Below are 13,435 nucleotides of genomic sequence, written 5' to 3' on the forward strand. Positions count from 1 at the left end.
CCTTCGGGGAAACATGCAGTCTTGCTGTAGCCTGGAATGTGAAATGACAGGTACAAGTGGGGGTATCATAAACAACCTAACAACTGCCATGCTGGCTTATTTTTCCTTTTCCTTTTTTTTAAAAAAACATAATTCAAGGAGATGGCACAAACTGCATGCTTTCAACAATTTTCCTGCCTTTCTAAAGCATTTGTTTCTGAAAAACGAATGAAATATTGTTATTAATGCCTTACCACCTTAAAGTAATAACCAGCTGTTATGCTCAAGTAATAACCATCATAAGTCTCATTTTGGAAAATGAAAGATACAGGAAAGCCAGATAATGCAAGGCTTTAATGTGTTGTTTGCTGTCTTTTTTGAAATACCATGGCTGCGGGGGAAATAATTTTATAATTTATTGAATCAGTCCAACGGTGCTTTCTAATTTCCATGTTAATGTTGCAAAAATATTATATTATATCTAAAACTACATTTTAAAATAAAAAGAAATAAAAACAATGACTAGGCCAGGCTAGATCAAATGTCCCTCTTAATCCTGCACTCTTTCTCTGCACTCATCCACACTTCAGTTTGGCCTGAGCTATCCAGGCACGGGTTTGAGAGGTTTTTCTTTTGTCCCACTGATTTCCCTGGGAAAACCTGGGGTTTACTGCTCAGTCAGAACAAACTCAACAGTAAACTGTGGGTTTTCTCAGGGAAACTGGCAGGACAAAATAAAAGCTTCTTGAATTTGTGCCTGGAAATCTCTGGACAAAGGGAAGTGTGGAAGACTGGTGGACCCAAGGGGTAAAACTGTTTCTGGACTGAAGAACTTTAGGCTGCCGTAGTGAAGTTGGATGTTCAAGTGCTCCCACATAAAAAAGAAAAAGCTATGTTTTTTTCTGGGAAGGAGCCTTCTTCTTAACATGTTCATTTTTTATGCACAGGGAATGTTTTGGTGGGGAAGCACTCAAATGTGCAACATTGCCACCTACTGCCTATAGTGGTACAGTCCAAGAGAAGATTCTCCTCCCCTCTGCCCAAGATTCCATACTGGGCTGCCCTCAGTGCCGGATTTATGTGTAAGCTAAATAAGCTACAGCTTAGGGCCCCACTCTCTTGGGGGCCCCAAAAAAATCAAAGGAAAAAAACTGGATGTACATTTCCAAAATATAAGATAAAAAACAAAATCAAGCTGACATACAGCAACAGTGTTTTGTGTTGTGTCGGCTCCTGTGATGTAAGTAATGGGCCCCGCCTGCTATATAAAGGGCCCTTCAGTAGCTTAGGGACACATCAAACCTAAATCTGGCCCTGGCTACCCTAAAGGCATTCTTCCTGAATCTGTCTGATGCATTTTTAAGGGCATTTATACTGAGGCGGGATGAAGCACCTGCTCAGGTGGTGGGACCTTCTTATTGGCAGCTGCTGGCAGAGGGCAGGGAACAGAACATTGTGACAACATAATGCAAAGTGAGGCATGACAGACATTGCAGAAGTGGAGAGAAGGGAGGACCTTTACTGTAATGTCTACCACTTTGGGGTTGCATTCCATTATAGGAACACCACAATTTTCCATCAATTTGAGTCTGTGTATTCATTGCAAGTATAGTCTTTGCTGCAAGTTTTCTAGCATGCACTTCTGGGATGGATAAAGGTTTGCAAAAGGAGGCTCCACTGAAAATAAAATAACGGTTGGGGCACACTTGTCAGAGAATGCAGAAAGGCCTTCAGAAGAACATGCAGTGCACATTATTTAGGCATCACTAACATGCCCCTCTTTTTTCCTAGGGTATCCGTGGTTTGGCTGGCTCACGAGGTGCTCCTGGTCCCCCAGGCCAGATGGTATGAATCCCTTTTCCTCCCCCTTCCTGCGCTTGGAGAAAACAGAAATGAATTCAAGGGGAGGGTTGGACTAGGGGGCTTCTTCGTCCTTCCAATTCTGTAATTATTCCATGGTTCAGTGAATGGGAAGAATAACATTAAGAGGCAACGTTTAACACATCTGAATTCCTGCTCTGCTATTTGCAACTCAAAACTTGACCTTACCATTTGAATTTGGGGCATTGTTTAACTTTCGAATTTTGAGTTCGGTTTTGAGATTTGCTTTTGATGTTGTGGTATTTATGTATGTATTTAAGGCCCAGTGCAGATATAACATCTCCCAATCCTCATTTAGGAAATTAGGCATGTGCTGCAGATTTGCTTTCTCCCTTCCCTCTTCTCTTCCAAATGAACATTGTCTACTCTTTCATGGTTTGTTTTAACCACAGTTTAGCATCACCCTGCACAAGTGCTAGCCATAGGCTATGCCCAGATGGGTGCATTATCTCGCAAATGGGTCATTCTCCATGTTTTTTCACTCATATAAATTTCTGTTCCTCCGCTTGCCATCCCCCAGCTCTGTGCTGAGTATGTTGTTGTTTTGCCTCTCTCCTCAGTCACCCTTCCCCAAGTTAGTTTACGCAACTAAACTTGTTTGTTGTTTTTTTATAAAAGAAAAGTATTTTTGTACACTTCTGATGTAATAGGATTGTGCAAGATCTGTAATAATAAAAACAAATAGGGAGTGCTTTAGTGCTTAGAGTGGGTGCGTGCGTGTGCCAAGCTTCCTGTAAATTTAGAAAATTCCTCTCCCAGGCCTCTACAACTGTCTTCCAAGATCTGATCATGTTGCTGGGAGAGAGATGAATCAGTTGCACTGTTTTCTCAAAGCTCTCCAAAAGTCTCCTGCAGCATTTCAGAAGTTTGGGGGCATTCACGTTTGCCATTTCCAGCTGTTTCCTTAAAAAAGTCTCTGACAGCTCTATGCCCTAGGGCAGTGGTTCCTAATTAGCTAAGTACTGCAGACCTCCTGTTTTTCAAAAGCGTAGCCTTAACCCCCCATACTCTTGAAAATTTTCATATTTCTACATACCCTCCAACATGTCCCAGTAAAAAACCAGGATGCATGCTTTGGGGTGCCATCAGAGTATGGCACCCAAAAATGGGATGTTCCGTTTTCAGGACAATTGAGGGGTATGAAATCTCTGTGGTAGTTTTTGTTATGTGAATGGTGCCGCAGACCCCCTGGGTGCGTTACATGGACCCCCTGGCATCCGCGGACCACCAATTGGGATCCACTGCCCTAGAACTTCCTCCTACAGCTGCAAAGGCTCTTAGAAAACAGCAAGAGGCTTCCACCCCCCTCTCAGCAACACTATTCCCAAGGTGCTTTAAGGTGAAGGTCAGTTGGAGATGGCTGGGAAAGAAGAATTACCCTAGTTTACAAGAAGACTGGCACACGCTTGCTGTCCCTCTCTATTCAGAGGACTAACTGGACCCAAGCATTTATTTTTAGAGAACTTGTGCAAGTCTGCTCATGCAAGGAGCAAACAGAAGTAGGGGTATGGCAATAGACACCACTCAGTGAAGGTGAGACACAGACACACACACACAAGGAGCATGATGGGATATTTTTTATGACTGGATTTTCTACAGTAAGGAAAATTCTGAATTGAAGGAGGCTGGCATTTTGAAAATTCTGAATTGAAGGAGGCTGGCATTTTGAGGAGGACGACGTCATGTGGATGATGTGAAAAGCTTCCAGGCATGAGCAGCACAAAGTCCACAATAAACTGCTGTGTGGAATGGCCTATAGTTAGCATGAGCCAGGATTGTGCTAATAAAGGGGTTTAGAGAGAATTTGCAAGCATGAGCCTCACAGCAGACACAACAATACCCTATAGTTAAATTAGATAATGGAAGGGAGAAGGGCATTCACATGGGAGATTGGAGGAGTGAAGAATCATGTGAGTGATCAGCAAACTCATAATTTTATAACTGTGACCAGGAGATTGGAAATATTACATCTGCATTGGGTCTGAAAGGCAGAACTCACATTTCAGTGGCAAAATACCAATGACTTCTCAGAGTAGCAGCCGAAAACAAAACAAAAAGCCCAAATGGAGACTAAATCTGAGAATCTTGAAGTTAGAATTTGGAGCTACCTGTTTTGAAACTGAAAAACAAGAAGTAGTTCATAAGACTCTGATAGGGGTGCCATATTTCAAACAGTGAAAATCCGGGCAGAGAAGTTGTTGAGCTTTTGGGGATGGGGCAAAGTTGTTGAGTTTAGCGATTTCTACCCAGACACTACTTCTGACATTCCTGGATATGTCCAGGAAATTCTGGACGTATGGCAACCCTAGATTCTGATACAGTTTCATTCTTGGCACGTCTTTTGAGTTTGTTTTCTGTTGTGTGTTCCCATCCTATAGGGTATCAGTGGTATTGATGGGGCCCCTGGACACAAAGGGAACTTGGTAAGAGAGCACAAACAGTTGTGAATTTCCCTGGTTTATGGTAAAGGGAAATGTTGACTATGCTCATGTGATAAGGCAGAGACACAGCATGGCTCCTGACAGTCCGGCTTTTGTGTGTCACATTCCTCCAACCGAGGGTTCATCTTCTGCAATGGGTAATCTTCCTCCTCCCTAGGCGGACCCCGCCTGTGTTGCTGTTCCAGGACAGTCCACCCTGTTCTGTCAAGAAATTTCTCGTCTTGCCCAGTAGCTCAAAATGTAGATAGACAGGCCTCAGTTTGCTGCATCTTCTCTTCCAGCAAGGCAACCAGCCTGCACTTGCTGCAGATGTAGTTTTGCACATTCCTGGCAGGAAAACAAACGTGTCACAGGTGTTGTGGTCATGGCAGCAGCTCCCTCACCATCCATGTCTCTTGGTCCCATGTACGCCATGAGACAGCGCTCTGGGCCTCCCTTTCATAGCACCCTTGCAAATGCCCCTGTTCACCTAGAATTTAATTCCTACGATGCTGTGGAATATGCTATTTACTGGAATGAGATCTGGAATATGTAAAGGAATAATAAAGGAAATTGGTCCATTGAGTATGTGCAGCAGAGTGCATTTTCTTAAGGTCTCCTCCATAGATCTGTGCTTAGAAGGTCTTCCAATGGGCTTAAGCTTTGGAAACACTCAAATTTCAAGCATTCATTTTGATTTCAAACATTGTAACCTAATCTACAGTACAAAGTTTGAGATCATCACAAAAGATGCACCAAGAAGGGCAACCTACAAACTAGTCCCGCCATTTTGATTTAGTAATCTAATTTTAAAGGAGTCTTTGCATGATACCAATGGGATTCTAACCCAGTCAGAATTCTTTTGGCCTATCTCAGATTTTAGCCTCTGAATTAGTTGCTTAATTGGACGATGAATATCCAGAAAAACATAAGATCCAGCTGAAATAGAGCATTTAGGTGCTTTCATTATGTGTGAAGTCATGGGGAGGTGGCTGCATTTATAGTGCCAATTCACACTATATGAATACTGAGATTTCTGCAGGGTGGTATTTTTTTTTATTTTATTACAAGGCAATTTAATTCAGTAACTAAAATCACACAAAGAGGGAGTATGCAATGAAGTCATTCCATTTGTGTAAGGACTTCCACTTGCGCATCGGAACCTCCCCTCCCCTCCCCTCCCTCTCTTCTCCCCTCCCCTCCCCTCCCCTCCCCTCTTCTCCCGGCCCCCTGATCTGCTCCAGTGCGTTGGGGGAATCCCCAGAACAAATTTGGGGGGCACGCGTAGGGAGGAGAGGAAGAAGAGGTTCTGTTGCACAAAAAGTCCTTGCATAACTGGGACAATTTTGTTGGATCCAACCCATAGTTTTCAATCAAGCTTTCAATTTTGTAATTCATATATTTCCTAAACAAAGTACATGCTAACTTTCTGCTGTAACAATTAGCACATGCTGATTTGCAACTAAATGCAGCCTTTATGCTACTGAGGAGCATAATCCAAAATCTTTATTCATGTGGCCCACATCCTTTTGCACTGCAGAATTATGTCTCCTTAGAGACAAGAGAGTCAATTGTGAAATAATGGATGTCTTGTTTTGCTTTCTGTGCACTTGGAAGGACATTGTAAACAAGATCACTCATTCTGAAGATGAAGGCTACAATATTACCACAGAATTAGGTGTGCTCCTCCAGCATATTTAAATCCATTGCTGGATTGTGGCCTAAATGTCCAGAAAAGCCTAGAAGCAACATATAGTAATTACTGTACAAGACGGTGCTTTTGTTGATTTGTTTCCATCTGATAGATCATAAGCACTCATGTTCTTTGCCTATCATGCAGTTTAATTATTTGGACTGGAGCAATAAATAGGTTAGCTCAGGTTAGCTCAGTGAGGTTAGACGAGCCGGTTCCTAGTCTCTGTGCAGAATTTTGTAACTACACTGAGGTGCTTCTACTTACCTTTATATGAAATCAGACCCCAGCTCAATCAGATAACTGCTGAGGAAGGTTTAGAAGTGGTAAATGCAGCCCAGCATCATAGTGCCAATATCCCAGATGGTCAAAGACACAAACCTTCCCCTTTTCAGACTTTTCATTTTTCAAATTCCTCCAGCAAATTTAGCCACAATTTTGTAGCACTTTGTGTGTTGTCTCTTTTGCTCTATGCTACCTATGTAGCTGTAGCTGTATATGCACAGAATACTGATTGACTGCAGGATTTTATGTCCCCAGGGCATTCAAGGTGAACCAGGCCCCCCTGGGCAGCAGGGAAACCCTGGATCTCAGGTGTGTGTTTTGCACTACAGCATACATACATGCATGTGATGTGGGGAGGGCAAATTAGATGTGATAGAAACATACTGAACCTTTCTTAAAACAGCAACAGACAGTTGATACTGTATGTGTTGGGGGGGGTAATTTTGGAGGGACTGTGGCATGCTCTGGCCAGGGGCAGCTAACTCTTTACTCCCAACTGTGGTCTCGGCAAAAATGTTCTCTGCACACAGCTGCTGTTAGCCCCAGGGTTGAAGGTCCCCTTAGTATCTACTTCAGTCCTGAGAGTGATAGCCAAGGGTACTAGGGTTGGGCTTCATTGGGTAAATACTGGGGAACATAAAACATATGGAAACATAAACAACTCTTAAGATGTGATAAGAGTCTGCTTTGGTCCCTCCTTTACAGGTGAAATGACAGGCAGGCACACCAGCAAATTGAATGCTGGTTCAGCCATCAGTCCCCCCACTCACATTTCAGATGCACAGTGCACCTACTTATTTTTAAAAGTATTACCTGAATATTCTCATCATGGGGGAGCACCTTTCTGATATCTTGGGGGTCTTCAAGTCAGTGCTGTGCACAGCTGATCTACTTAAAACCTGCTCCGCTGCCCCAAGCTTAACTCTGGAGGAGAGACTGTATGTTTAAAATTGAACAGAGCAGCCTAAGTGCTCTGAAATCTGTCTTCACCTGTAGAAGCATCAGGAATGTAGGACTGTCCCCCCCCTCTTTTAATTAATATTTGCCTCATCCCCTCTAATTTGCTTCTTTCTCATAGGGTCTGCCTGGTCCCCAGGGTCCTGTTGGGCTTCCAGGCGAAAAGGTGAGTTGGAGCATGGATGTTTTGAGCCTCAGCATGAAAATATTGCTTATGGGGTGGGTGGGTGTGTTTTAGAGGCCTGCTTTGGAATGTACTGGTTGGCCTGTTGCAATGTGTCCAGATAGATGCTTTTCGGTCTGGGAGATCTCTGAGCTGTACTAGAAAATCCCTGTTCACAAAGCATTTCTTGCTATTGTCAGGATTCACACCTCCTTTGCCATTCACATTTAAAAGGACAACTTATGGGGCAATATCAACACAAACACATTTACATCGCAGTCCCTATTTTCCTGCTCTGTCTTGAGCAAGACAGGATTCAAATAGTGCCTTGTTGACCATCCCTTTTCTTCCTTGCAGGGCCCACAAGGAAAACCAGGGATACCAGGAATGCCTGGGGTGGATGGACCTCCGGTAAGTGCCAAGGATCCACAAACCGTACATGACAATGGGTGTTTCCTTCTGTAGTTGCTGCAACATCTGGATCAGTGGTGGCTGGTGCCCATTGTGACTGGCAGGGTAGACATTAGGGACCAAATGAAAGAAATTAACCAAATGAAAAACAACAAAGCCAGCAGACCTGATGGGATACCTGCCAAAGTCTTCAAAGTGGGCGGAATCGAACTTGCACAACAACTTCACAAGCTCAGCAAAAAAATCAGAGAGAGAGGAGATCCCAGCAGACTTTAGGGATGCCAAAATTCTCAATCTCTTTAAAAAAGGTAACAGAATGGATTGTGGAAACTATCAAGTCATCTCTTTATTAGCTGCAGCCAGAAAAATTCTTGCAAGGATCTTAGCAAACCATCTATTAACAATATCTGAGGTGGACCCTTCCTGAATCCCAAAATGGTTTTAGACCTTCTAGGGGGTCAGTGGACATGATTTTAGCATCCGACAGCTTCAAGAAAAATGCAGAAAGCGGACAGCAAAGAAGACGACCTGATTTACTACTGTCTCGAGCCTGGGATCGGGCTGTCAAAGGTCTTATGATTTAAATAATAATAATAATAATAATAATAATAACAACAACAACGGGGAATGGAGCACATCTTGATTTGACTTTGTGATATTTTAAAAAGAAGAAGAGCTGGTTTGTAATCTTGTAACTGAATTATGAACAGAAAATAACAAAAAATAGTAAATTGCCAATAGAGGGAGCTTCAGAAACGGTTGTGACTGTTACATCTCTGAGGCGGAAAATTCCATTACATGGAGGCTGTGAAATAAGCGGCCTTGAAGAACTTTAAGATAACACTGGAAAAACAAGAAGTTCCTGGGAACATGGCTGATAGAAAAACAGCTCTGTTGGAACAATTGACAAAGACAGTGGGTACTCTTGAACAGAGTATCGCTGGCTTGAAACAAAATGTTTCTGTTTTGGTACAGAAAGTGAGTAATTCAACAGGTGCTGCTCGGACCTGCTCTGATGTGGAGCCAACTTTGAAAGAGCAAGTATTGGAGAAGAGGATGGGACAACCAAAACAACCTGTTTTGCCTCTGCAAGACGAATTTCATGTGAAAGCCCTAGCATTAGTGTTTCAAATTGATGGACATAAATTGAAGTTTGAGGTTATGGACGTTGAAATTCAGAGCTGGAGAGGCAGTGCCCCACTTGGACTGAGCAAGGCAAGATGGATGGATTTTTTGCTGGAGGGTGGCACTGCGGGAAAGCTTGGAAAAATGGATTTCCGTAACCCCAAAGAGACTGTGGAGTATGCTTTGGAATATCTTTTGAATTATAAATTTGAACATGGAGCTTGGGCAAGCAGGTTGAAATTGAGTAAAGGAGCCGTCAAGAAAAAAGTCCTTCGGGATTTAATTTTAGGTTTTGAAAGAAACTTGCAGGCAGACCAGGGAGAAGAGTTAAGAGCCTCGGACATAAGAGCACCGGGTTGAGGGAATTATTGGAAATGACAGAAAAGACTGATAATTAGTAGAAAATTCCTTGGATTTTTTTTTAAAAAAAACAGCATTTAGCATAAAATTGTATAATTAAGGAATGTTGGGAGATGGTGGAATGAACATATTGGACTTTAGTGGCAATATGACAAGGATTTGAGATATTAGGATTTAAGGGTACAAGATATAAGGTTTAAGATTTAAGGATTTAAGGGTATAAGTTAAGCTTTTTCTCTTTTCTCTGTTTATTAGATTGGAATTTGGATAACTTTCTAGATGCTGATAGGAGAATAAGGTTTAAATGCATTAATGATAATTAATCGAGTAAGCAGTGAAAGATGGGAAGAAATTGCTGATCTAATTAATAAATTGGAATACAAAAAGGGAGGTGGGAGAAAGTCGAGGAAATAAGTTATTGAAGGAAGGAATCTTGAAAAATGGAAGTGTTTTCTTTTTTAAATGTTTTTGTCTTTTGCTTTTTTCTCTTGTTGGTGGAGTGGAGGGATGGTGTTTTTTACGTATTGTTAATCTTTATTTTTGTTTTTTTTTCTCTTCTTATTTTATTGTATATTGTCTTTTTCATTTTTTTCTGTATTTTTGAAAATTGGAATAAATATTATTTAAAATAAAATAAAATGCAGAAAGCAAAACCAACCCCTGTATACGACCTGACTAAGGCATTTGACACTGTAAATTGTAATGCCCTGTGGACTCTCCTTCTGAAAATTGGCTGCTCAGATAAATTTGTGAACATCATCCACTTCCTCCATGATAATATGACAGCAACAATCGCAGATAACAATGGCTCTCAAAGTAAACAATTCACCGTGCGATCAGGTGTTAAACAAGGTTGTTTTATTGCCCCAACTCTATTCATTATTTTCATTGCCATGATCCTACACTTTGCCGAAGGGAAACTCCCCTCTGGAGTAGAAATCGTGTATGGAACAGCTGGAAAGTTCTTTAATCTGAGCAAGCTGAAAGCAAAGAGTAAGGTTACTGTAACTTCTGTCATAGAGCTTCAATATGCTGATGACAACGTAGTGTGTGCATGCTCAGAAGATGACCTCCAAACCATCCTAAATATCTTTGCAGAAGCTTACGAAAAGCTTGGCCTATTGCTCAATATTCAAAAAACCAAAGTGCTGCACCAACAAGCACAAAACAACCCTTCCGCAGCACCACAAATCCAACTCAATGGTGTAACGTTGGGAAATGTTGGTCACTTCTCCTATCTGGGCAGTTATCCTTCCACAAGGGCCGACACTGATGCCGAAATCCAGCATCGCCTGAGCTCTGTGAGTACGGCTTTCTCCCAATTGAAGTGCAGAGTGTTTGAGGACTGGGACATTCGCAGGAAAACCAAAATGCTTGTTTACAAAGCTAGTGTACTACCAACCTTATTGAATCATAGAATCATAGAGTTGGAAGAGACCACAAGGGCCATCGAGTCCAACCCCCTGCCAAGCAGGAAACACCATCAGAGCACTCCTGACATATGGTTGTCAAGCCTCTGCTTAAAGACCTCCAAAGAAGGAGACTCCACCACACTCCTTGGCAGCAAATTCCACTGTCGAACAGCTCTTACTGTCAGGAAGTTCTTCCTAATGTTTAGGTGGAATCTTCTTTCTTGTAGTTTGGATCCATTGCTCCGTGTCCGCTTCTCTGGAGCAGCAGAAAACAACCTTTCTCCCTCCTCTATGTGACATCCTTTTATATATTTGAACATGGCTATCATATCACCCCTTAACCTCCTCTTCTCCAGGCTAAACATGCCCAGCTCCCTTAGCCGTTCCTCATAAGGCATCGTTTCCAGGCCTATTGTATGCTTGTGAAATGTGGACCACTTATAAACGCCATCTCCAACTCCTCGAAAGATTCCATCAACAATGTCTCCAGAAATTTTTACACATCACTTGGGAAGACAGGCAAACTAATGCCAGTGTACTGAAAGAAGAAAAGATCAGCAGTGTTGAAGCAATGATTCTTCAACATCAACTTCGTTGGACTGGTCATGTTGTGTGGATACCTGATTATAGTCTTCCAAAGCAACTACTCTATTCTGAACTTAAAAATGGTAAACGTAATGCTGGTGGCCAACAAAAGAGGTTCCAAGACTCTCTCAAGGCAAATCTTTAAAAATGTAGTATAAACACTGACAACTGTTCGTTTCCTGCTTGGCAGGGGGTTGGACTCGATGGCCCTTGTGGTCTCTTCCAACTCTATGATTCTATGATTCTATGATTCTATGAACTGGGAAACAATGGCCTGCGAGCGCTCCAACTGGAGATGGTCATGGGTTTTGAAGACGCTCAAACTCAGGACAAAAGGGAGAAACACGTTAAGAGGAAGGCACGCTTGGCAAACCCTCACCATGACCACCTCCCACCCAGAAACCTATGTCCCCACTGTGGAAGGACATGTGGATCCAGAATTGGCCTCCACAGTCACTTACAGAATCACTTTTAAAACCGTGTTTATGGAAGACAATCTTACTCGGCTACGAGTGATCACTAAAGAAGAAAACCAACCTGCATTGATCGGGATGGAAAGAAACCCACAGAGAGATCTATGTTAATGCTGTGGGGTGGGGGGAAATCAGGGTTGAACTATCAGCACTGAACCTGGTAGGGACGCTGTGGTCTAAACCACTGACTTGCTGATCAGAAGGTCGGCGGTACGAATCTGAGTGAGGGGGTGAGCTCCCGTTGCTCTGTCCAAGCTTCTGCCAGCCTAGCAGTTTGAAAGCATACCAGTGTAAGTAGATACCGTATTTTTTGCACCATAACACTCACTCCCCCCCCCCAGAAAGTAAGGGGAAATGTCTGTGCGTGTTATGGAGCGAATGCCTATGGGTGACGGGGGGGATCTGCTGCAGTCATGAGCAGAGGATCCATGGTCCCCTTCCTTACCTCCTCCGTGGCTCGCTTTGAAACAGCAAAGCGGGAGAAGAGCCGCTGAGTGGGGAGGAGAGAGGGACAGAGAGCCTGCTTCTTTAAAGGAGCAAAGTGGGAGAGGAGAGGAGCCTTCTCCCATTATACCCCTCTTCTTCATTATTAGGAGCATCCTTCTCCACCCACCCCACGTGTGCTTCTTGTCCCCTTAAACCCCTCTTCTGCATTATTAGCAGCATCCTTCTCCACACACCCCACGTGTGCTTCTTGTCCCCTTAAACCCCTCTTCTGCATTATTAGCAGCATCCTTCTCCACACACCCCACGTTCCTTCTCCCCTTAAACCCCTCTCCTGCATTATTAGCAGCATCCTTCTCCACACACCCCATGCGTGCTCCTTGTCCCCTGAGTGCTTTTCCTTCCCTCCCCACTTAAAACGTGGTTACAAAGCACGGATCCACATGGATCCTCAGGATTTTTGCACTGGGTCACCCCAAATTCACCATCAGATCACATAGCATGTCCATGGCTACATCTTGCACCAAAAAAATCACGCACCCACTGTTGCCTGGGGCTGCAGTGGTGCAAAAACGTGGTTACAAAGCATGGATCCACATGGATCCTCAGGATTTTTGCATTGGGCTACTCCAAACTCACTGTCAGATCACATGTTTGTGGCCACAGCATGAACCACAAAAATCATACATCCACTGTTTCGTTTAGAATATTTTTTTCTTGTTTTCCTCCTCTAAAAACTATGTGCTTGTTATGGTTGGGTGCGTGTTATAGAGCGAAAAATACAGTGGTGCCCCGCAAGACGAATGCCTCGCAAGACGGAAAACCCGCTAGATGAAAGGGTTTTCCGTTTTTCAATGCACTTCGCAGGACGAATTTCCCTATGGGCTTGCTTCGCAAGACGAAAATGTCTTGCGAGTCTTGAGATTTTTTTTCACTCCCCACCCCCTTTTTCTAAGCCGCTAAACCGCTAATTGCCTTTTAGCAGCTAATCCGCTAACCCCTTAAGCCTTTAATAGCCGCTAATAGCGCTAATCCGCTAAGCCGCTAATAGGGTTGCTTCGCAAGACGAAAAAACCGCTAGACGAAGAGACTCGCGGAACGAATTAATTTCGTCTTGCGAGGCACCACTGTACGGTAAATAGGTACCACTGCAGCAGAAAGGTAAACAACATTTCCATATGCTCTTGCTTCCATCACAGTGTTTCGTCGCACCAGAAGTGGGTTAGTCATGCTGGCCACATGACCCA

General features: G+C 43.2%; 1 protein-coding gene across 6 annotated transcripts in view; it reads left to right on the forward strand.

Moving 5' to 3' along the window:
- Positions 1 to 13,435, forward strand: part of COL5A3 (collagen type V alpha 3 chain) — a 117,163-nt gene that overhangs the window by 56,379 nt on the left and 47,349 nt on the right. For all 6 annotated transcript variants that reach the window (XR_014508261.1, XM_083428176.1, XM_083428177.1 and 3 more), the window contains 5 exons: positions 1,771 to 1,824; positions 4,239 to 4,283; positions 6,514 to 6,567; positions 7,337 to 7,381; positions 7,736 to 7,789. Coding sequence is in view for 5 of the 6 variants with exons in the window: in XM_083428176.1 (XP_083284302.1) it covers positions 1,771 to 1,824; positions 4,239 to 4,283; positions 6,514 to 6,567; positions 7,337 to 7,381; positions 7,736 to 7,789 (252 nt within the window). In the remaining variant the exon portion in view is untranslated. The remainder of the gene's footprint in view (positions 1 to 1,770; positions 1,825 to 4,238; positions 4,284 to 6,513; positions 6,568 to 7,336; positions 7,382 to 7,735; positions 7,790 to 13,435) is intronic.

The sequence above is a fragment of the Podarcis tiliguerta genome (assembly GCF_965153285.1).
Source record: "Podarcis tiliguerta genome assembly, chromosome: 2".
NCBI lineage: Eukaryota > Metazoa > Chordata > Lepidosauria > Squamata > Lacertidae > Podarcis > Podarcis tiliguerta.